The sequence below is a fragment of the Antennarius striatus genome, chromosome 13 (genome assembly GCF_040054535.1).
Source record: "Antennarius striatus isolate MH-2024 chromosome 13, ASM4005453v1, whole genome shotgun sequence".
NCBI lineage: Eukaryota > Metazoa > Chordata > Actinopteri > Lophiiformes > Antennariidae > Antennarius > Antennarius striatus.
In genome coordinates, this window is record NC_090788.1 from 5272412 (window position 1) to 5297559 (window position 25148).

General features: G+C 42.5%; 1 protein-coding gene across 2 annotated transcripts; it reads right to left on the reverse strand.

The window, feature by feature from the left end:
* On the reverse strand, positions 1-25100 carry nova1 (NOVA alternative splicing regulator 1). Of its 2 annotated transcripts, XM_068331050.1 has the most exons (5): positions 25019-25100; positions 24243-24346; positions 17110-17253; positions 8431-8597; positions 1-8028 (listed from the first exon to the last, which is right to left on the reverse strand). In XM_068331050.1, the coding sequence occupies exons 2-5, from the start codon at positions 24328-24330 to the stop codon at positions 7009-7011; spliced, it is 1419 nt and encodes a 472-aa protein (XP_068187151.1). In that variant the 5' UTR covers positions 24331-24346; positions 25019-25100; the 3' UTR covers positions 1-7008. The 2 variants fall into 2 exon arrangements, with proteins under 2 accessions (XP_068187151.1, XP_068187150.1); XM_068331049.1 differs by lacking the exon at positions 25019-25100 and having other exon boundaries at positions 24243-24417.
* Between the last annotated feature and the right edge of the window lie 48 nt (positions 25101-25148).

A 25148-nucleotide genomic window follows, 5' to 3' on the forward strand; every position in this document is an offset into this window, starting at 1 on the left:
TAATGACTCTTTGTTGCCGTCGCAAAAATAATCTTTAAAAAACAATTCAATTATTAACACTGAAATGCTGACTTCACTGGTAGTCCACGAGTCATAAAACACAACTCACTGAATTTCTTTTACAAACACAGTACTACAGTTACATTAAATAGTCATTACTGTTAAATCTATCAATGAATAATGTTTCAAATCAACTAATAATAAAAAACAATGACACTTTTAAAATCCTCTCATTCCCTCGCCATAGTAGTTGTTGTCATTTTTATCAACAGTGTTTCATTTAGAAAATATACTGCTTCTGAGATGTTTCTCCGTCAAAAGCAGAAAACAGACTGGCAGCATAACAATAATGGTACATGGGCTCAAACGTCACACAATTAGGTTGATGTTTTTCAAAGGGGGGGGTGGGGTGGGGGTGTGGAACTAGGATGTGACCATTCCAGTGATTTAACATTTAGTTATGTAGGCTGGATGCCTTTTGGCTCAGTAAAGAATTATTTGGCACTCGTGCTGACAAAATTTGCCATAAAAAGCTTTCCCTCTTTTTTTTTTTTTTTTTTTAATGGCACAAGAAGACATTTTCCTCTCATTTCTCAATATAATTAGGACTTTTCATCTGAAAACACACATAAATGCTGTCCTAGAAAGCCCTTTAGGTACTTAATGCTGTGGACTTTCACAGATTCTCCTTGTCACAAACTTAAGACAGAAACATTGTCAAGAAATGCACCCAATCGCTTTTTCTTAGGTTGGAATATTTGATCTTATGCTGTCAGTCCATTTTTGTTCTGAGATGGAAAGGAACAGAGGTCGAATGAAGCAAAACCAACCCCCCCCCCCCAAAAAAAAGAAACTTTACAATGACATGAGAATGGTTGCAAGGTACTGGCATGCTTTCTTCAGTTTACACGTGAGCAAAGCGTTCAGCCCTGCAGAAGTTGTCCAGGTAACCAGAAACCAAAGTAGAGTCTTGCAGAATTTTGACGGTAAAATATCCAACACATACATGAGTTCTTGGTGGATGGAGAAGGTCAACCAAGTTCATGGGAGGTTCAGAGGGTCAAAGTCAAAAATGGCCTCATATCTGCTTGGCAAAGAATCCTGTATTTTGTCAGACGAAAGGGCTCAGAGATACCTTAATCCTTTTAAAGGGCGGACACAGTAGCAGGTGCTCAGTGTGATGAAATTGTGATATCGTGTCGGCTGAGGCAGCGAGACTCAGGGAGAGGAGGTTGTAAGAGAGGATCAAGCAACCTGAGCCTGTTTGTAGCTTTTGAAACCAGTCCTAGCCTTCTGGTGAAAGGGCTCCGTGGGGGGCAGATGAATGTCCCGGATACATTTGTGAGTGAAAAATAAAACACAACATAACAACTTTTGGAATGATAATGTAATTCATTTGGCATTCAAAATGTGACGCAGTAGGGATTGGTAACACAAAATAATGAGAGAAATATCATCCACGTAGCCAAGCCACTGAAAGTCTAAATAGGTTTTCCTCTGTGGTTTTTGATCGTGTTGAGGTGGCAGAGGGTATCTTTGTTTTGCTGGTGCCGATTACGTATCTTTACGATCCGACTGTTTCATCAGTCAAACCTTGAGTTTCCATCCCTCAGTATCTTCAGCCTAGCGCTTCAAGTCCCAATTAGCTGGAGGAATGAAGATCATTTCGTAATGTGTAATTTAAAGCCAAAAATAAAATTAAAAAAAAGATGGACAAAATTGTACAGATCGCTCTTGGTTTCACACGTTAGTTCACAGCAAAGCACCGAAGTGATTGACACAAACCGCTGCTGGAGGGAATGTGAAGGAGAAGCCTTCAAGTGAGGAAACAGGTGCTACTTCTCTTCCTGTTTTATCTGAGACTCCAGCCCTTCCCATCATTCATAAGACCCCACAGGATCGGGGAATAAATAAATAAAAGTAACATCAGAGCAACAGTGAAGAATGGCAAAAAATAAACTACTGAAAGTCAACATGGTTTGCTTCATTTCACTCCCAATATGACCCACTGATCAGTAAAGTGCATTTATGCAACACCAAACAAACAAGATAATGTTGACAGCGGATCGGAAGTTGTGTTAAAACATATCTGGATCATGACTGTGGCCGTGTGAGGCCTACCTGACTATAGCTGAAATCTGTTATTGACATAGATATTAACTCTGCGTGTATTTGACATTCCTGCCCTGAATTTACATTAAAGACATTCAACATAAAGTTAGAAATAAAAAGGAGTAAATGAGTACATTCATAGATTAGATCTGGGCTTTCAAGCTGTGACATTAAAAAAAAAAAAAAAGAAAAAAAAAAAAGAGACCAATATGGGACAGGTTATATGAGGTTCACGCTGTTTGTAAAAAAAAAAAGAAAAAAAAAAAGCATGCCTGACATCCTAAAAAAGCAAAAACACAAGGAGCCAATGCACTGAGTAACATTTTCACGTTTGCTTGTTTCACATTTCAATACTCCTCACTGTACCTAAACATCAATTCTTCTCTGATGGGATGTCAAGAGGTGATGCGAACTGGATCTGAAATGAGTGTGTGTGCATGTGTGTGTGTAAATGTGTGTGTGTGTGTGTGTGTGTATATGTGTGTGTGTGTGTGATTGTGTCTATTTTTTGGGCCAACATGATACTAATGAGCTCCCTCCCAACTCACGACATTAAAAAAAAACAAAAAACTTTTTCCAACATGAGGCGAGTAAACTTAAGTGCTTTACATTTGACTGCATGCAGTGTTATGCTTTTGAATGTTGCGAGACCAACTCGCAGATTTTTGTAGTTTTTTTTTCCTCCATAATTTACTTTGATACCATGCAATAGAAGACGTGCAAAAAGATAACACCTAACTCCACAAACACATTTTTGATTGTTAATGGTATGTTATGAATGCTTATAACATGTTATGCTTAGTCCATGCTGGCCTATAGAGACATTTGTGAGACAGCAGTACTTAAGCCACAGGTCAAACAAACACACAAGGGATGCATGGAGTGTAAAACAACATGGATCCATAAAAATCACAATCTTTAACTCTTACTCTATGTACCTATGGGATAAAACAATGCACAAAAAGTTCTCTGTCCTTTGTTTTCTCAAGTTATGTATTTGATTATCTTTTCTTAACTTAAAAGACAGTGTTTGATTGGCACTTGATCAGCACTTCTAAACAAGTTATTGATATCTAACATTTGATCGCACATCTACAATTTCAGAAGCTGCAGAGGTCTAGTTTGGCACATGTTGTACTATGGAGTCTATTATTACTTTTACTATCTTACCAATACTGTATAGTATTCTATACACCTCGTCGTATGCTCCATCCTTTTAGAGCATGTCTCTAATTAACAGACCAGACATCTTTTCAACTAAAATATTTTGTATAGTTTACTTATCAAATAGCAGCATTTTCATAACTTACAAAAAGTACATGTAAACCTATTCATTCAAAATCTTAGTAATTTCAAAGGTTCATACAACAGACATAAAACACAAAACAGGACAACATGCTACTATATTGCTTCCAATATTCTTTACATTTTCTTACTGTCAAACTAAATCATCAATGACAGAAATATGGACACCACCGGCTGATGATGAGTCATCATAATGCACAAACAAATCGCGAAGCTAATCTTAATCAGGCTTAGTTGGCACTCTCATCATCCACACAAATATAACATAGTTCACATTGTATTGACAACGCTGGACTGCATTTGGACTACAAACTAGAATAGCTACAATAAAGTACATATAGATCATATGACATGACATATTGTATTCCACAGAAATGAATTCTAGTAATTTTCAGATAAGAGGATATGCATAAAGGATGTCATTTTTTTCGGCTTGAGGTCACAAACACGTTCCCACCTTTACTCTCTCCGTCTTATGCAATCTGTCCTGACTAGGTTTCATTTAGAGGCTGAAACTTGAGCTCAGTTTGTTCAGCCAACATTTTAATATTCGTTCAACCAAGATTTGCCATCTTTTGGAAGAAAAAAAACCTCTTTCGCTTCCCTTAATAAAAGGCCATAGTTCATGGTCTTAACTGTCCTAATCTCCTTCCACAGAGGGAATTTGATACGTTGAGCTAACATTGCTGGTTGGTCTTGCAGGTGTCACAGTTTTGGGAGGCGGGTGTTTTCTGTGCATTTTAGCCTTGTGAACTCTACGGCCTGGGAAAATATTTTCATACCCTCATGACCTATAGTGCATAACTCCCACCAGCAGCACACCCAACACGCCGCCCATGAGAAGACAAGACAGGAGGAAGGAGAAAGAGGGGGAGAGAGCACAGTGACAGAAGAAGCACAGACGGAGATCAGGTCACAGGAGGACTCTCAGAAGAGAGCGAAACAGCAACACGCAAGGGGAATAAAATGTCGAGAGAAAGAGGAAAGTTTAATGAGGGGCAGAGAGAACTAGTATTTGGTACGATGTGTAGATCGGAAAGCTTAAGAGGTGAGCTCTCTGCAGTCAAGCAGTCCAGTTGCATTGATAAAGCATCCCGTTTTGTGCTTGTTTATTATCATATGCTAAAATGTTGGGCAGTAAAAGGTGTTGTTAGAAGCCAGATAGTAGTTATGGATGACAAAGCCTTCCAGATAAGCAGTATAAAAAAAGAAAGGCTCCCAGCTGCGATAGCCACGCCTGATGTCCGGACACAAAGAGTCGCTATCAACACTTTCAAATCCCATTACTTTCAAACATGAATTATGAGAATGAAAACACAAATGGTAATCCATTAAACCCCGCAAAAAAACCCCAAACAAAACAGAATTTTAAAAAACCCAAAACAAGCGGGAGTGGGTTCTGAGATTTTCTAGGATGCTAGTCAGTACCAACCCCTCACAGCCGTGCATTCAGGAAGCTGATCATAGAGCTTGGGTAGATGGAGGGGGAACGTGGGGGAGTGAGGGACACTTGAAAGATAATAAGAGAATACTGTGCAGGAAAAATGTGGTGGGAACAATTTTATGGTTCTCTGATCAGAAAATGTCCGCTAATTCGAGTGCAGTGCATCGGTACTGGTAAACAGAAACGTCACAAGACGCCGGAGTATAAATGCTCTTGTGGAGATTTCCCTTCTGTCCGTATTGGTAGGTCTTGTGTATGTGACATAGATGTGCACATTAAAATATACTCACATCCCTGCATGGACAGACACGGTGTACATTGTGTTCTAAATGTCTCACAGTGCAGTCTTCAGAGACCCAGTGTACTCAGCATGAACACCATGGATAGCAGCACAAATGGAAGCCAAGGTAATCTTCGAGTGCTCTAGTCAATTAGCCTCCCTGCATTAGACAAACAATCGCCCATAAAAGACAACAAAGCCAAAACATTTCATGTTTTACTACACGCCCCACCCGAAGTTAGCGAGCGTTAACGTCTTTTGGGAACGATAACAGGCTGTCTGGATTAACTGCAGAATGTCTTTTTTTTTGTTGTTTTTTTGTTTTGTCTCGATGCAAATTGGGAAGGATGTCTCACAGAAAAAGTGAGTCAAAACCTTCTGTTCAAGTGTCGTTCTATTTCCCTTTTATTAGTGTGTGTGTGTGTGTGTGTGTGTCCCTTGACTATTTGGTACCCTTAATGTAAAGGCAATAGATTCTTTATTCACAGATATTGGTTCATACAGCTTTTCTTATCAAAACGCTTTTTCTAGTGCTTTGTTGTCATGGGTAGACACTTCTCCCAGGTAGCTTAAAGTGAGTCCTTAGGAGTTATAAATGAGTGACTAAGGCAAAATGATTGTAAAATCTAGAGTATAGCCAATTCTTTGGGGGGGGGGGGGGGGGGTAAAAAAGACCTTCATTGGGATTGTGGATGGACTTGAAGTATTTCGACTGGATCAATTTTCATCGTGACGCGCTAAAATCGATCCCTTTTCATTGGGAAAGGGTGAAGGGAGGTCAGATCCAATGGGCGACTGATGGTTTGATGACAAATCAGCTCAATAGAGAGGTTCTGATTAGAAATCTAATCCTATAGCACCAAGAAAGGGTTAAAGAGCGACATTATTTCTGTGAGTTTGTAGAATATGCAAATATGTTTCAGCGTTGGTGTGTTTGTGGGAGCGTTATCTATGTGTCTTCATGTAAAATACATTTATACATTCCTGTGTGTCTCCTCTATCCTCTCACATTGATTATTTAACCCCTGAACTATACTTGCAGACAGCAGCAGTGAAGTTCAGACTGGGTTTGAGTTATACATTTCTTTCACTGCAACACAATAGTTTGATCCCTGTAAATAAAAAATAGCAATAGGCTAATATTGTTTTTACATTCATTTCAACCTGTATTCACAGGTTTAAATAATCTATTTGTGTTTGAATGAGACCATGTCAATAAATAAAGAATGCAAATATAAAATAGCTAAATTTAGAAACTTCAATTATGATATGAGCCAGAATTCAACATATGTCAACAAAGATATGACTTCTTCAAAAGAAATTATACTCAGATTGCTTCCCCATAGACTGAGATGACCTCAGGTGCTCGTCATAAAAACCTCTAACCTTTAACAATGCCTTCTGCATTGTGTACAAAGAGTAAGGTTTGTAAAACAGCTCAAACAGCTGGCTGGAACTTCATCTGGCACGCTCAACTCACCGGGAGCTGAGGTTTTGCAACTGAAATCAAAAGCAACAAAATCTGAACAGAAAAAGAAAAGAAAATAGCTATGAGGTTTTGGAGGAGGGCAGCCTCAGCCTTGACTCTGCAGCTTGGCAGTGGACCAGTTCACTTTACTCTGATCACCATTGTCAAAAAGACTCGACACAAACTTTTTTTAAAAAACATCAGGACGTAAGTCCTAAAAACACATTCACATATCACACACACTTGGTTGTCTCCCCCACCTCCTCCTTTGTGATTCTCTCATTTGATACTGAAATATTGAACAGATATTTGGACGTTTCTTTTTCAACTCATCGTGACCCTCTCAATTCCCTTCTATCTCTGTCTTCATCCTTTTCCCTTCTTTCCTCTTTTTTCCTTTTAGCCCACCTTTTGTGGGTTAGTGGCGCGAACGCCCTGCTCGTAAGTGATCCGCTGGCTGATCAGATACTGTGCTGCTTGTGTAGCGGCTGGCGACCCTGTTATGGTAACTTTACGGTTCCGAGTACCAGGAATGAACTCTCCCTTTTTGGAGATTTGGATGCGGGCTCCTGTTAGCTCCTGGTACTCTACCAGCGTTTTCCCCCCTTTCCCCAAAATGGCACCAACCAGATTCTCGGGCACAGCGATCTCAACCACGTCCTTGGCCCCGTCTGCCAGCTTCTCTGTCGCCAGCAGGGAGGAGGCCATCAGTGGGGATGAAGCATTTAGATACCCATTGGAAGCCCCTGTTGCAGCTGCGAGAGAACCCAGGGAGAACCCCCCGAGACCCGTCGCAGGGTGGCCTGCACTGCCGGAGGCGTCGCTGGCATAGGAGGCCAATAGGTTAGCTGCAGCAGCAGCAGCTGGGTTAGCACTAGCTGCCACTGCAGCGAGGACCCCAGAAGCGGCTGCGGGGTTGAGCCCCAGACCCAGGGTGTTAGTATTGTAACCGTAGCTGGCCAATGTGTTGAGGGCTGAGGTTATGGCCAGCAGATCATTGCCGGAGAAGCTAGACATAGCGGCAGGGAAGGCACCCATACCCGTCAAGCCAGCCTGGCCCAGAAGGCTGGACGCCGTCGCAGCTGCTGCAGCTGCGTTGGGCAGCACCTCGGCCGTGTTAGCATAGGGGGAGCCAGTGGGGTTGGAGTTGGCCACCGGGCCAGAGACGTTGGAATAGCTTATGTTGAGGCAGCTGCTGCTCTGAGGGTCCTCCTGGATCTTCTGTACAATGATTTCCACAGCCTTGCGGTTCTGTTCGGGTTCTCCACTGATGGTTACTACTCTCTCCTGAAGGTTGATGCCTTCTGGCTTCTGGGAGAGCTGCACCCAGGCCCCTGACTGCTCCATCACTGCCTTCACTGTAGCTCCACCCTTGCCAATGATCAGGCCAGCTGTGCTGTTGGGCACAATCAATTTGGCCTGTAGAAAAAAAATAGAAAAGTTGTAGCAATAAGAGGTAACAAGAGAAAGATTTAACACCATAAGTGGCTGACAGGAAGAGGGATATATCTCTCTCTCTCTCTCTCTCTCTCTCTCTCTGTGAGTTGGAGTACTACACCAGCCCCCGCTTTACTCAGCGATTCGCTAATCCCAGGGGTTTAGGCTGCAGCTGCCACATGGCTCTGTTAGCTATGAAAGACTGTAGGTAAAAATAACCACATACCCTCACATTTTCCTGACCCTACCAAACTGGGGGTCACGCCGACCTGCAGAACAAGTAAGACTGGCAACTAACAATGAGATGTCCTGGAAGTGAACTGTTCCCTTCCACATAGCAACGACAGACCCCTACCGACCCCCGGTGAATGTACAGTATCTCACCTGCTTGACACGGTCGGGGTTGACGGTGGTCTGTGGCTGCAGTATGCTGACTGGTTCGGGTTTCTGGGCGCTCTGGGGCATCTCGCGGACTTTCTCTGCGATGAAGTTGTGGACACCATTGAGGGCTTCGACTGTACCCTGTATCAGACAGACGCGCTCTGTTGTTCCTGTGACAAGAAAGGAAAAAAGAAGACAAACAAAGTGATCAGGGAATGTAATTTGCTCTCGGGGTATTCTTGGCAAAAGGGATTCGAAGGATTTCTTTGGGGGCTGTGTAACTAAATGTACATTTGTGTTTTAATATGTCTTGACAATGAAAAAGGTTCCTTAATGTTTCACAAACAGACCCGATTTCTAAGCCATTCCCAGATTCCTTCATTACACAATCAACAGAGAAACAGATGAAAAAAGAATGGTGCATGTTTAGTAAACCACAGGGGGAGGTGGAGGATTCCTTTTGAATGAGGTAACTCTTTCAATGCCGTAATACTGAGCATGTCCTTGCCTTGCGGCTCTATCAGATGAAACGCACACTTGTTCCTCCTCCAGGCTTCTTTCTACATACGCACTGATGACCCAGCCGGCGTTTCTGTTGCCATGGCAAAGGGGCCGATCCGTGGAAACAGGTGATGCAACAGTGAGTCCTTTATATTTGCCTGCATAGTTTTAAAAACAAACTCCTCTTTGATTTATAAATAACAAATGTCAGATATTCTCGGAAGACGTAAAGGACAACAAAATTCTAAATAATGCTATTATCTTGGTGATGGGGAAGCATCACATTTTCCTCATTTCCTTAAAACTCATTGTCGATCTTGTGTTTGAGAGGTGCTGCTTTACTTCCTTGTCATTTATCATCGCTCTAGAAATAAATAAAAAAATATCCAAGGTAATTTGTCAAAGTTATACCTGCTTAGTTTTACACAACATCTAATCATTGCATTAAATAGGTCAGTTCAAACAACAGGCAAAACAGCAGGAGACATTAATTAGGCAAAATAGAGGAACCGGTACCTGACCGGGAAACAACCTTAATTAATTAAGTTGTTGATTATAGATAAAAATCCCGACATAACGCGCAAAGACAATTAAAACCTTCGGAGATAAGTCCTGCACATTTGACCTTATTTCTCATTTGTGCTTCATAAACCTCAACAAAGAAAACAAAACACAAAATCTACCAGAAGTCAAATAATTGGGTTTATAAATGAGATTCTCCCAAGGTTTGGAACAGAAGCAGTTTGGTGTCATTTCGCTGCACCTGTCTGCCATTCCTGAAGCGACAACTTCAAGAATTACAACAGGACAATTGTCCTTTTGCACAGTTCTATGTCGGAGACATTCCTCTGTTTGTCACACACACCAGATTTCTAGGCACAGGCTGTGTGAAAATGTCCAAAATCAGGGTTGTTTGTCTGAACACATATCAGATAAACAAGATTATTTTGTGATGAGTCTATTTCCTGTCCTCTCTCTTTATTTCTAGTAACGGTAGGACTGCTGAGGAAATGGCAAAAGGGTTGAAATAAGGATTCCTGATGTGCAGTGAAGTTATATTTGAGATAAAAACAAGCACAAAAGAAATGCACAAAACTGTGGCTTACAGACAGCAATCTCTGCTTCTTCGAAGTGATTGGAATTTCTTCAGACAAACCTAAGCCGATGTTGAATGAGGTGATGTTGAGTGATTTGGTGTCCTCAGGAGACACATAGCCTTTCCTCATCGGATGAGCAGGTTTTCCTCCTTTCTTTATAAGTCAATCTCTAAACATCAAGATAAATCTTCACGGAGTAGCAAAGACCGTTATATACAGCACGACTACGACTTTTGTCTCACATCTCGAAATATAGACGACATGAAACCGTGTGAACGTCACATTTCAGTGTCCACCCTTGTCACGTCCTCAATTACTTGCATCATTCTAACATCTCTCTTCAAGTTTAACAGATTCCATGATAAAACTCTGGGATTTAAGATGCAGTAAAAGTTAGCTCCTGTTGGCAGGAAGAGGTAGAAATGTGTCAGTACCCATGAGAGCACACATCCCAGCCTCCAGCTCTCCCCAGAGGCCAATGACTCTCTGCCGTCTATCCTCATCCCAGACTAAGAAAGCAATCCTTCAGTTTTGTAGCAGGACCAAGAATCTGCCATTGCTTTAACTCGCTCAAATCCTTTGTCTGATTTATTCATTCTGTTAGTTTGCCTCACATAAAATATCCCCCCACACAACTACTAAATACCAGATTTTAAAGGAGTTATTCGAACTACAAATTGAGCTGAGATGCTGTAGCTGGAAACCTCCATGTTGAATATATTCATTCTGTCCTGTTGTTGCCATATGGCATGATTCTAAAATCTAAATAACCAAATATGAACATCGATTAAGTCGATTAAATCTCTCTGAACAACTTTTACTTTACATCACACCCTGCTCAGAAGTCCCAGACAATCACACCGACAGACTTACTAGATTACTGTAAACTCTTTCTGGCATTTTGTGCAGTAAAATGTCTTCACATTTTAATGCTTCATGTATCTTGTCCTAATAAGCTGTAGTCCGACAAGTAATACTTGCTATTACTGCACTGTATTGGATGAAAGATAGCATCAGTTGGAACTGTGGTAATAGAAAAGTCTGTGTCACATTAAAATACACTGGGGATTTTACCATAAAAGGAATTACTGACTCAAAGTCTTCCAGGGCAGGACTTTGATCAGTCCCTAAAGAATTTTAAAAAAATCATCTCTGGTCGTTCACTACAATTTTTTAGAGCGTTAAATGGAAAGGTCCAGCACTTCCTACTAAATCAACAGATGCTCACAGTTAAACAATTAATTTCTTAAAAAGTAATTTCCTTTCGCAGAAATTATTCTGGAGGACATTAGCACTTTTCAATCTGGATAAATACACTAAATTTGCATATTAAAAGTATAAAATACATGAAACACACCAAATATTAGACGGAGCCGCAATGAGAAGCAGAAACTAATAAAACAAGATGTAAACAGGAACACTGGTTCAGGACAGTCTGTGAAACCATTCACTGAATTCAACTGTATTATTTTCTGCACAAATGACCATATTTTTGATTGCGGTGTCGATAGACGCCGACATAAACGATTGTTGTGTGACGTGTTTTAGCAGTAGCTCCACTTATTTCATCACCAAAATCTGTGTCTGGACAGATCGTAGCTTCTGCTGTACAGTTAACCATCTCAGCAATGTGTCACGCACTATTTTGGTTCGTACTGATTTTCCTAATAAAACCGTATCCTTCTACCCTAAATTAACCAATCACGTTCTTCAGTTCAGTCAAAAGTTAGCAAACTTAACGTTGGCAAACATTCGACTCCCATTTTATTTGGAGTCTAAGCAAATTAATACATTTGCTTCAGTTGGCAAAGCAAATTCATGCCTACGTTTGCTTATGTGTGACTTTACCCTAAACCAAGCAGAATACGTATCAGCAGAGTGTTCACAAGCGCACCGCAATTCATAATACACCTGCTCTGATTGGGCGTGGGTCCAATTTGCATCATATCTGTTCACGCCCACTGATTAGCCGTTGGAAATCCAAACTGAAATGGGATTTTCTCGGCTGATTTGCCTGATTACACTTCAGCAGCACACGTTTTAAAAAAAAAAAAAAAGGCAAAAAGTTAAAAATCATTTAAACTTTTTCCATTAATTGCATTTAATTTTCCAGTTGCACACGGGCGACACACTGCTGTCCTGCATTTCCAAAACCATTTTTGAAGCAGCTGTGAGATGAGCCTCTGTGTGATCGGGGCCGCATGACGACAATTTGGCAGCTCCGCTATCTCCTAATTTGGGAAGATGTCCATTATTTAAATTGGTATTTCAGTCATTTAGTATTTTACTCTCATAGAGAGTTCGGGGACTCACAGCAGACATTAAAAAAGAAATCTTGGCTGCAGAAGCTGAGTTTTACTGTCTCTTCATCAGTAGCGTGAGGTAATACTCCACAAAAAAGCTGCGTTGTAATATTTTCTTTACTCTCTCCTGGTTTGCAAATGCCAATGAATGAATGCTCTCCAGGTTGTATTGCAGGATTTCGAATAAAACTCTGAATCCCATCCTGACCTCAGAGATTAAAGTGGTTCTGAACGGGCCAAAGGGAGCTGGAAAGCATTCTGTCACATTCAATAAATAAATAATCAAACCGATTGACATTTCACACATGATAAAGTCAAGCCAGGTTCTTCCATCAGGCGACATTGAGATACTAACGATGCACCCCCGCCCCAATGATGTGACAGAGCACCAGAGGCTTGGGAGGGAAAGGAAAGTAAAATTCAAAGGATTTTTTTTTTTTTTTAAATACATGTTTTTTCTGATTATGGTGTCTGGATTTAAAACTAAGTGACACACTTGTCTTCACACTAGTATTTAGTGTCTGCTCCCCAAACAGAAAACGGCAGCGTCGTTTTGTTCTCAATCCTTTTAGATTCATCCTGTTTCATCCACCTCTGAGATTCATTCACGTCAAAGCAGCAGATAAATGCTACCCTGAGTTTTTAACCAGCCGCTGTTTGTTGGCCCGTCTGAGAGGAGACTAGCTTGAAATTGCTAATAATAATACAGTATAAATGAGCATCTATAGCTCCAGTCAAGGACTTTATTACATGTAAAGGAGCGTTGATTCACATTCTAAAAGGTATAGAAATTACATACATATGTTTGAACCAGGCTTGACCGATCTTCACGTGTGAGGATCGGTCATCGGTAATGATTTTGTATGAAACGTGACAAAAACTTGATTTCCTACGTTGTTAAATTTCACATATCAGTAAAAGACAACAACTCCCAGCACTCCTTTAGCACCATGGAGTCACATCACTTCACCTTCACATCACCGTCAGCCGGGACACCAGCTCCATCCCGGTATGTAGATACCCCATCTGCCAAATACCACTTTAACCCTCCGCCCCGCCTGACTCTGATTGTATCTTAGCAATAGTCATTGTTAAGTAAACTGTCCTACAAGTGTAGAATCGTGGCTCCTTAACACGTTTCACTGATACCGACCAAAAAAGATGCTGCAGCTGTTTGGTTATTGTGTATTCTAACGACTAATCCACACAGAGAGACACACAATAGTGCCATATAAAGCAGAATAATACTTCAGAATACTAAAACATACACCCAGTGTGACATCAAAGCTGCTCTGAGTGTCCATACTGGACAGAGTAACACCAGCTCTCTGGCCAGGGGCCGACTGCACAGTGCAGAAGGTTTGAAGTTTTGTTTCTAACTTTATGTTCAAATCGTGAACTCCTACGACTCTCTCTGCAGCTGCTTAAATATGCCACAGTGTGTAAGTAGGTGTGAGTAGGTGTGTGTGTGTGTGTGTGTGTGTGTTTGTGTGCATGCACTGAATGCACGATGTGAGTGGGTGAATGCATAGCGCGTCGCTCGGGGGCTCGAGCGATCCAGCCAAGAGTTCAAATGGATTCAGACCAGATAATTAAGACAAAAAAACCAAAAAAAAACCAACTCTCCGTTTCGATATGCTAGCAGGCGAGGAGGCGGGAAAAGAGAATCTAAAGAAGGATGATGTCATCTAATCTGGGGTGGGGGGCTGGGGGGTGGGGCTGAGCTCTCCAAACTCCTAGAAATCAAGTCTGAGAGAGATCATGAGTGGGGTTGGTGGAGGGGGGTGGAGAGAAGAATCTTGGCGTGAGTTGGGGCAGCTTAAGTACAACTGGGAGAGGGGTCACGTCCACAGAGTGAGATTGAAACAGGCTATTTCTGGTCCTGCCCCCCCCCCCCTACTCCCCTTTTCCTGCTCGCATACAATCCAGTATCATCCACACACTTCACTATCTCTGCTGATCCATCTCAGTCCAACACAGGGCCCCCCCCAGTCGAACAGCAACCATCAGGACCCACGAATCCTCGTGTCTTACGCCGACAAATGGGGGATGTGAGGTGGGTGGGAGTCTCAGACTGAGTTATCACACACGACTGCAGAAGAAAATGGCTGCACCAGTCACTGTCCCTTTATTTATTTATTTTTTTAGCTCGCCATCGCGTCGTAATTGTGCTCAGGCTGCCGCATGATGAGAGATGAGGGCGTGAACTGTCTGAAGCCAACAGCATTTGGCGTGTGAGCTCAACGTCCAGCCGGTTCAACGGTAAAGGACGGTGGACTAAACATAGCTGCGAGATTTGACGTGATGAAACCCCTCGCGCTCAAATCAAGATGGGATTTTATTTTATTTTATTTTTTTAATGCCATCTACAGTAGCAGTTTCATTTTAGTTTGTAGGAAAACTACCCAATCATATTCCTGCCAGCACCCTCTCCCTGAACTCCTTCTCACTCATCACGATAATGAGTAGGGGGTGGGGGGGGGGATGGGTAGAGCAGGTGTTGGCCTATGAACACATCCACAATCCATAGAGACAAATTAAAACGCATATCACTCCCTTCATTTGAGACCGATGCAGTAGATATGTTTCATTCCCATAGAGGCCGCTTGAAAAATACAGGAACTCATGATCTTATAGTGCTGGAGCTATCTGTCGTTAGCTCAGTTAGCTCAGGAGCTAATGACTCTGCAGCGTACTGGATCGCAACCTCATCGCACAGCGAGAGTCACGGCCGGAAGCACGGCTCTGCTAAATTGAGCAATCAGCCCAGAGGAGATTTAGGATTGTGGGAAGGCGACGTTAGCGAAGAAGCGGAGTAGCGAAGAAGTTAGTGTTACTCTGTGAAATTATGATTTATAAGTTTTATTTCTATAAAAAAAAAATTTTAAATTTAAATTGTAAGGTACCAAACAATTGAGCTTGTTCTAAATTGTTTGTATTTTTTGTGTTTAGTAGAGAAAAAGCTGTAATAATTTACTTCCTAGGGGTGTCATGAGTTTCTTGTCTATGTTAAAGACAGATACAGGTAAGTGTGTTCCATTCGTACTGCAACGAATGTACCAACAAAGTACAGCAACACAACTAAAACTGTTTGGGGGGGTTGCGTAGCTAAAATTTAGAAGAAAAAAATAAATAAAATTGAAAAGTTAAAGAACCTCTCGGCCCTCATGCCATGATTTACATCCATGACCTCTCAGACTGTCGCCGATCATATTTCTACCTCTAGCGTTATTTCTACCACCTCCTATTCTCACCGTATTGATTCCAAACTGTTGCCTCTTTGTCGCCATACTTTGTATGTATTGATACCGATATAAAACTGTGGAAGCATTGATGGGTGTATCAGAATAAATGAGCTGTAAATCTATAGACAACTTATCAGACTTTGCAACTTCCTGAATCTAAGGTAAAAAGGTAAGTGAAGATAGAAAGTGGTACTACGAGACAGGAGAGACCAGGTCTAGCCGCTTAACATGAAAACTGCAGTTGCTATCTCTACAAAATAACACAGATGATTCTGACATCACATCACTGCTTTTGTTTCTTAACATGTAGATGCACTGTACACTAATTTTCATTTTAGTTGGTTTCATCTAAACATCAAGCTGCAGTCCCTAAACAAGAATCTTTTCTCGTCTAAAAGGAACACGATGGATGAAAAAGTACCAGAAAGATACTCCGTTTATTAAATTTGCAAATCCGCTTTTTTTTTCTCTCACCCTTTGTTCGGTAAATTCTCCACCGGTTCAGTCAGTTCAATATATCACATACAACTCTTGACAAAATAGGTCAAAGTCAAACCATCTTTGTGAGCATTATTCTCTCCTGTGATAGTTTCTGCTCCCAAAATTTCATCTTTCAGCTGAAAATCCTGTCGTTACAAAAGACGTTCAATATTTCAGCCTCCATGAAAACAATCTAATGTATCCTCCTCCTTTATTTTCTTGTAGTAGTTGAGTAAAGCTATCACATTAATCCCACTCTAAAACATAGTATTTCTCACATACACGCTTGACAGTTTATGCGCAGTGCTGTAGATTTCCTATGTTAAACAGGTACGTGTTCATAATAAATATAGAATAAAACGTCTAGGAATCATTTGCTTGCATCAGTTACAGAAAACATCTGGACCTAATAAGCAGCGAGACGCTCGGCACCTGTTATTTTTCAGCAGGTTGTAGCCTCCTCTGAGGCATGAAGGACAAACACCCAGACTCCTCTAGGACTCAGGCTTTTTATATTTGCAGTATGAGACGGTTCAGCTTTGACATCCACGTGATGAGGGTCACCGAGCTCCACCAGCATCTTTCTGTTGTCATTTTTTTCGAATGAGGCTTTACAGGACAATTAATGCTTGTGACATATGCTGCGCCACAAATATCTGAACTCATCTATGGGCGTGTTCAAAATGGTAGCCGTATGTGATTTTTTTTCTTCTTTTTTTTTCCCCCAGACAAAACCTCGTCATGCAAAACCTGCAACCTGCAAGCCGAAGCAACTGCAACGCTATCAAAAAAATGGAAGTAACTGCAGGTTTAAATGCTGCGTCTGAAGTCTGTGCCGTCTCCATGCATGTGCACACACGATGTACACTTAAAATGAACTGCAGCTACTTCATGAGAAGACCCCAAAAAAAAAAAAAAAAAGTAAAAATAAAGAGGACTTATCAAAAGTTCTCCAGCACAAAATCTCCTCACAGCTGGGTAATGATCCAGACAGCTCCTCTCATACAAACAAGTCTTTATGTGCTTCCATTTTAATTGCTGAGTGTCCATCCTTACCTGGGTAGAAGTCTTTGGATTTAGACAGCTTAATGGTGGCACCCGTCTCTTTCTGCAGTTGCACGATGGTCTGGCCGCCCTTGCCAATTATAGAGCCGGCTGCATAGCTGGGGATCAGCACCTTCAGGAAGTACTCACCCTCCTCTGGGGGAAAGACACACAAAGTGGGAAGGGGTTACATCTTGTATGTTAGTTGTGCACATCATCATATAGCCCATACTGGTACACCCAATACCCCGAGCAAGCACAGCTGCATAATGGGAAATTATACCTTTTGACGTTTGCGTGAGTAGAAAGGTAATAATCTCGTGTTTGTCTTCCTCTAGTGAAGGGAAGGCACCTTTAGGGTTTGTTGTAGATTTTCAGCGCTTTCACATTCATCACAGATTGGTGACATGTCCTGTCCCAGATTTCTGGTAGAGTAAATGGTGACCTCCTTTCCAGTTTGCAGAGGTCTAATTTTAACTGTTTTCAAGAAGTCTGAGCAACCTTTAACTAAAAAAAAAAAACAAAGCAAAACAAAAGCCAGGTCCGGCGCCGCTAAGCATTTCCTTAAACGCGTATAAAATAAATTTTTAAAAAAAGGGGAACGTTGAATTAACGGTTTAATATGAATGCAAGACCAAGGAAGAATGTAACACACGGAGGACTGAATGCAAACACACACACAGTCATTAACCATGCGGTTCATGAATGCCACTAGTGAGTGAGCCTTCTTAATTAACAAACATGAGAATAACATATGGGAACCAATCCCACAGATTTGTTCAGAGGCTATACTGCCAAGATGGTCTAAATCTCCTCCATTTTGGAAGGGGCCTCTATGGATTACTGTGGCTTCAAGCAGTCCGCGATTGGAAAAAGCATGACAGTTTGAAGAATTTGAAGCCGAACACGTTTCTGGTCTTTCAGTTGGTCAAGTTGATTTTCCTACAATGCAAATTAAAAATTAATCAGTACCAAAGTGGACAAAGAGTCCATTGAAGGAAACCGTGATCATACTGAGTGCGCTAATCTAGTGGAAAAGCAATCAACCACATATTGAGAATGGGAATGAATATAATTAATCCGCCAAACAATACATCAAAAGTGTATTTATAGATGTGGAGCGACTGTGATTCCCCACTGAAAATACATCGATGACATCAGGGTAAACACTTGGTTACAGTTGTGCTCTTAGCAGTGATACAAATAATCCCCTCTGCATGCTGATTTCGATGCAATGACGTCATGTTCAGTCTTTTTCAGCAGCCTCAAGGGTAACGTCTCTGGAGCGGGCAGAGATGTAAAAAAAAAACAAAAAAACGCTGTCCATCGTCAGAGAACAACAGTACTAAAATGTTTTCCAGGTGGCGAAGAAGCAGATTTTTTTTTTTTTTTTTTAAATAAAATGCACAATCCATCAGCGTGTCGGTACAACCCTGGGACGTACGGATTGGCGTCGAAAATGAGGGCTTGGTGGGTTAGGAAAGACGGGAGGATGGAGGTGAACCGCCCTGCATGGGAGGCCAACCTGTTGCCTCAGTAATGCACTCATTAGAAGGAGATGTGAACGAACATGGCACTGTGACACCAAGGAATCTTTCAGCCCAGATGTTAGCTCTTGTCCTTATTGCATTAATATGCCCCTCATGTTCCATTCAGACACAGACTTGTTTTTGTGCACATCACCCATAACCAATGGCTCTGACAAATATGCACACAAACGACACGATAGTTAACAGGACTTCACTTTTGATTTGCTTTAATCGGCTACGGCTGTGGAGACAATACGATAATTATTTCAAGATTTAACTAAGAGCGCAGACGTGAAATTAATATTGACACGAGCAATTAAAACTAACAGATATGTCTGTATAGATATATATGTAGCACAAATAGGAGGTAAAACCTTTCACACAGATGACACACAAACAGCGTTGTTACTCTGATCTTTTGAGATTTTCGTGCTATATGGGGGGGTCGGCATGCTGCTCCTCTCTCAACAAAATAATAAAATGACCTTGGTGGAAAAATAAATATCCCGAATGTCAGACACGGGAACCAGTGAGGTTTTTAGCTTTCGCTTCTATCGCAACATATCTGATAATGTGCCAAGATGAAATATTGAAATGGAGAGACGCTGACTGCAAACATTCAAAGACCTGTTGTTGACAGACAAGACAAAACCCAATGCGTAACTTTCTGCTTATCTCCAACCGGAGTAAACCCAGCAGGGGAGGAAGGTATTAAGATTCCCCTCCGTCGCCCCTCGCGGCCACGTTTGCTGTCATTAGTCAATAATTAATTCTGTCCTAGTGTCACAGATCACAGTAACAGGTTTTAATGGCGTCATGTGGTAGAGTAAACATGACAATCTGTTGCTGCAATCCGCCAGGGAATGGAAGCAGTTGGGGCACATTGGAAAGCTGAACCAGTAGGGGTGTTAGTTCAAATCCCAGCTTCCAATACTGGAAGGGATGGCTAGGAGGAGAGACGCTGGATGCCGAGCCAAAATGTGTTTAGTTAAGTCACTATAGGGGGGTGGGGTGGGGGGGTCAGGAATAAACGCCTTGTGACCGTCCTTCCTTCTTTCTCACCAGCCTTCCAAGTACACATTCTGCATTTTAATGGACTAACCTGCTGCCGAAGAGGAAGCAGCAAAAAAAAAAAGGGACGATGGAAGGAAAAATGAGTAGCGGAGGGAAATAAATGAGATTTAGGTTGTGACGAAAACGGAATGATGGACAAATTCAACAAGTCAGACTTAAAAAAAAAAAAAAAAAGAGTTTTGAGGCTTACCCATTGTGAGATGTGCTGCTTCACGAGTCCTCTGTCAGATCGCCATCAATGCCGGGGCGCAATCTCTAAAGGGGATCTCAACATTAGCCTAGGCATAGGTGCAACGGTGGTGTTCAGGAATGTGGCCAGTCGACTTTTTTTTCACGAGGTTCTAATTCATCAGCGGGTTGCAGGAAAAAAGAGATTTCACCGCAGCATCCGAGCCATGCCTGCAGCTGGCCAGAGCCTCAATTGTCTGAGAAAATGCTAATGCAGGCTCTCAGTGTTTTCAGTGAAAGACGGCACGCATTGTTCAAGCCTGCATCGGTTTGAAGGGGGGGGGGGTCTTCCCTGCCGCATCACCCTTTTCACTGTTCTCATCCATATTCATCGAGTGGCCTGTCCGTCTGCAGCAGCACGTACGACTGACACCTCGCTCCACCAATGGGCAGCCTCCTCCCGTTGGCGCGTCACGTCCCCACCTCCCCCAATGCCGGTCCCCAAAAAAATTGAATTTTCTCCCCTACTCCGCCTCTTTTGACGCAGCACTATAAAGTATGGCAATCCATTCACTTACTTTTTCCTTCCGTGGAAAGTGACAAAGGTGAAGTGGTCGGTGTGGGAGCGGGCTTCGGCGATGAATGGGGAAAGGGGGGGGTGGGGGCATGGAGAGTGACCTTCAACAGTGGCTGAAGAGGTGTATGGATAACATAAGCAGATGATGAAGGAGGTGGAGGAGGAGACAGCTGAGACAGCGTGCCTTACGCCACCCACCCACCCTCCTCTCCTCCTTTCCCCCACCCCCAATCCCTTAGACGGCCATGTTTGAGAGGGCGGAGGGGCTCATCAACCATTGCAAATGGCAGTGCCGCAGAATGGTGGAGGGGGGGGGGTGGTGGCGGTGATGAAGCCAATCACTACACCTATAAATCTTACACAGGGAGGTGTCTTTAAGTGGCTGAATGTGTGTAAAAATGATCATGTGAGTGTGTTTGTCTGTGGACGCAGGGTCCGGATTTATTTAATGCTGCTTTCTAGGGAAGCTGTAAAGAAAGAAAAATGCTTTCTCTTTCCTGGCTGCTGATGAGTTGCGCCAACAAATCAGACCTTAACATTATGACATATTGGATTCAGAACGAAACGGCTTCCAGAAAATTCTCCCAGACTCCGTGAGATGCTTTAATATATAGACACAGCCTCCCTGTAGACTCCAGTCTCCTCTCACAGTCTATCTTTCTGTCCTCCTCTCTCTCTCTCTCTCTCTCTGTCTTTATTTCTATCAGTCTGTCTCATTCTCTCTTTCACTGCCACCTGGCAAATTCACAGTCCACTCACGTCACATCGCTCTGCAAGGGCACCTGTGTCCTTCCCACCAAAAAAAAAAAAAAAAAAAAAATACAGCTTGCATTCCTGTGCCAATCTTTCCATTAGCGACATTACGAGATCATAGCTAAAAATCCCGCAGCCACCAAAACCATTTTTTTTTGGAAGACACGTGCTTGGCAGCGACATGGGCTCGGAGTATGGGTAATTAGAAAGAGAAAAGGAATGAAAGATGTTCATTTTTGAGGAGAGGAATAATATATAATGACAAGAGAGGAGTAATTTCCTCATTCAGTGGTCCACAGCTCTTAATGCACAACAAGGGGCTCAGCTTTGAAAGAGCACAGAATTTCTTCCCTTTGTTGTAACTGCCAGTCATGTTAATGATCAGCTCGGTAGGAATAATGTGATCAATATCAGACATAGTCGAGGGGTTAGTGATTACAGGGATGGCTGAGGATTATCGGGGCTGTCTACCGCCGGCTGCTGCCGAACCAGGCAGTGAATTTGCAGTTTCACACATAATGCATGTGGATCACATAAAACGGAAGGTGATGCTGAAAAAGCCAATTACACAAAAAACAGAGTGACAAGATATTTAAGAAACAAGTCTTCTGGCATCTTTGTTAGTGTTTTCTGTTATTGGGAGCTTCTGATCCAGAGCTCATTCTGTATTCTGCTCCAGAATATCATCAAAAATCTGCATCAAATGTTTTTTTGTTTTTTTTAAATTAGGTACTCATCAAAATGAGGATTGGCTGCCATTTCACCTCAGTAAATCTAATTTGGTGAACTACTTCGCATGCTAACATCTTCAGAAATAATGTAGAGTCCATTTTATGTGACAGAAAAGCCTTTAATATATTTAGAGTGATTTTGTAGAGCAATAAACTGCTTGTAGAGTCGTTCTGGATAGACTATACATCAAATAAGATGTACATTTGACAAATGCCTCTTTCGGTAAAAACATGCCAGTTCTTCTGGCTAAATCACTTTAGCCCCAGGTACCACAGGATTCTTGTTAGGTAAAGCCACTATAGTGGTGACATTTATAGGTGGCAGTTTTATCTATTATTATTCTGCATTAAAAGGCATCTTGTGAACATGTATGTTGAAATTAAAACAGTAATCTTCCCTTAAAGGCTCGCAAAGCCAGCTATTATTGTAAAGCTGAACAAAGGGGATATTCTCATCACCTTCCCTCATTAGACGATCACATACATGGCTAATATGTTGTTTACGGAGCCATCTGGAACCTCTTCTCCAGAGCTGGAGCCTCATCAGGACGTGATTAATTGTCTGACTCTGACTTCTCAAAGGTGAGACTGCGATACAGAGTCAGGCTTATAAAATGGTGTGTAATAACATTAAATTAAAGAGAAATGCATGAAGAAGTCAGAGCTGTCTGTGTGATTTATGTGTGTTAAGATTGTCCAAATACAATTTCACACTGTCTAGTCATCAAATCACCTGGATCCTGGATGGAAAGATCAACGATTGTCTGCACTCCAAGCAAAATGATGACAACCCTCCTATAAGCCGGAACGCTGTGTGACTTCTCTGTTCTCCAGTCATTATAAGGGTGATAATGGAGGACATTTGGGGGCTGAATCTGCACTTAAAAAACTGTCTGGTGGCACAAGGGTCCTCATGCACCTTGCTGAAATTACATTTCTGACGTGCAACATAGGCGTACTCGTGATGTTAGAAACTGGATGGCGTGCCGCTATCATTAGATGGTGGAGTTTCTGAGACACATTGACAGACAGAGCAAATCTCAGTAACATATGGTGGAGAAGCCGACGGTTCTCTACGGACGTCTAATTACCATGACGTCCTTAAGCGCTGCAGACCATAACAAGCACAAGCTGAAATAAGATGCACAGTTAGCAGCAGGCACAGTGAATCAACTGTCATCCTCACTGCTGCACACCGACATGAGCTTCTCTTTGGCCGCCACAGTTACTCGTCCCAAAAAAATAAAGTAGGATCTTTTTTTTAAAAAAAATAGTTTTCAGTCATCTTTGTCCAGTCATTTTTAAGTTGCAATGATTTCACCCTGTAACTACTTTTATAAATGGTCTTATGTGTATTTTTTGGATTATAATTTGTTCACCATAGAATGTGCAAACAATTTTAAAACTCAGTATAGCAGACATGATGACAGGCTATCAAAAAAATACCAAAGAGATGCAGAAACTGGGCCTGATATGCAGCACATGTCTATAAACTATCAGGGATGAAGGGGTTTCACTAACACATCTCAACATTTGCTGCTCAGAACACACATTTAACTTTGCACCACACTGACAAAAGTAAATCAGAATTATTTCCAACCTGAGGCAGAGGAATAATCCACCAAAGGTTCCCAGACCAACTCAGACTTAATCCAGAAGGTCCACTGGGACCATGAGAGGTCTGTTTTCTTATCAAACCGACACTGAAGTATCAGATGAGGTCATCGAGGATTATAAATCTCACGGTTCATGATTCATATATGTATATATGCGCTGCCAAGGCTGAGAGGTGAGTCATTCTCAAACTGCAGGAATCAGAAGAGCTGCAACAAGATGAATGACTTCCCATCTTCCTCCTCTGGTTGCTCAGCAAAAGAAGAAAACAAAAACAAAATACTTTTTAATCATATAATTGATCAGTGGCCTCTGTATAGGGGAATCCCTGGCCTACACTTGTGACTCACTGTGAACACTTCTCTGCACCAGTAGCACCTCTGCGCACCAAGCATCAGCTCCAGATGTGCAGCAGACAGGTGAGTGTCTGACCTGAGGTGAGGAGGCCATTCCTCAGTCAGACAAACGGCTCTCCCTGCTGGAATATGAAACTATGAGCAGTTTGGCGTTTGTGCACACTGGACATGTCCCGCATGTTGGAGCCCGGCACCCTCTCCACATCTGTCTCAGCGCTGCGTGGCGCGTCTCTGCGGCCATAGCAAAGTGTTTGTCCGGTGCGCTCCGACCGCTGGGTGTGAAGTCAACTATCTGTGACCTGTGGATGAACAGCTTCTCGGTTTGTCTCGGTGTGTCTCTTACCTCCAATGTTGGTGCGCTTGGTACAGGCGGCCTCCTCCACCGGAGTTTCCAGCGGCCGTTTGCGGGAGTCCGCGTTCTCCGCCTCCATGATGGGCTGCTGCAGGCTGTGGAGGTTAGGATTAGAGTATATCCCGTTATGGTCCACGGCTGCTCCGCCACCACCGGCCATCATCATTTTTCTCCCCCCCACCCCCCTCTTTTGGAGCTGTAGATCAATTTGCGCTATTCTCCCTTCAAAACGCACAGCGCCCCTCACTACCACGTAACCCGAGAACGCGCAGCGCGATACGAAACGACAAGTTTTGGGAGCTCGAAACGATCTCAAAGGGATCAAAAATGTCAGGAAAAATACCGAGATCCACTCTTTCCGTCGCGACCCTGGAGGAGCTAAATATAAAAATCCCCCATTGAGTGAAATGCGCTCATTTAACGCGCTCCCCGCCGCTCCGGTACCATGTTTCTTATTGTTGACGCGCAAAAGCAGCCCCGCGTCTTAGAATAAGGCAGCACAACAGTCGGTTAGTCGATCAGCCATTAAAACAAGTGCAAGAGCTGTGTGTGTGTGTGTGTGTGTGTGTGTGTGTTGGGGGGGGGGGGGAGGAGAAGCAGCATTCTTAAATCATCTTCACGTCCCGCTTGTGCGTGAAGCCCCCAGTCTGATAAGTGCAGCTGTTGTTATTGTTGCCTTTGTAGTGCAAGAAGGGAGAATTAGAGTTTGGGAGCTCCACGGAGGACCACAGTGCCACTGACCGGCCGAAAGATCTGATGCCACTCACCCGTCGACCCCCTTTCACGCCCCCTCTCGTCCGTGTAGAAGCTGAATTCTGTTTCACTGCTTCACCTTTCTTTTACTCTTCCTACCACATGAAAGGCACAACTTCAAGAACTTTTATTTTCCTTAATGAA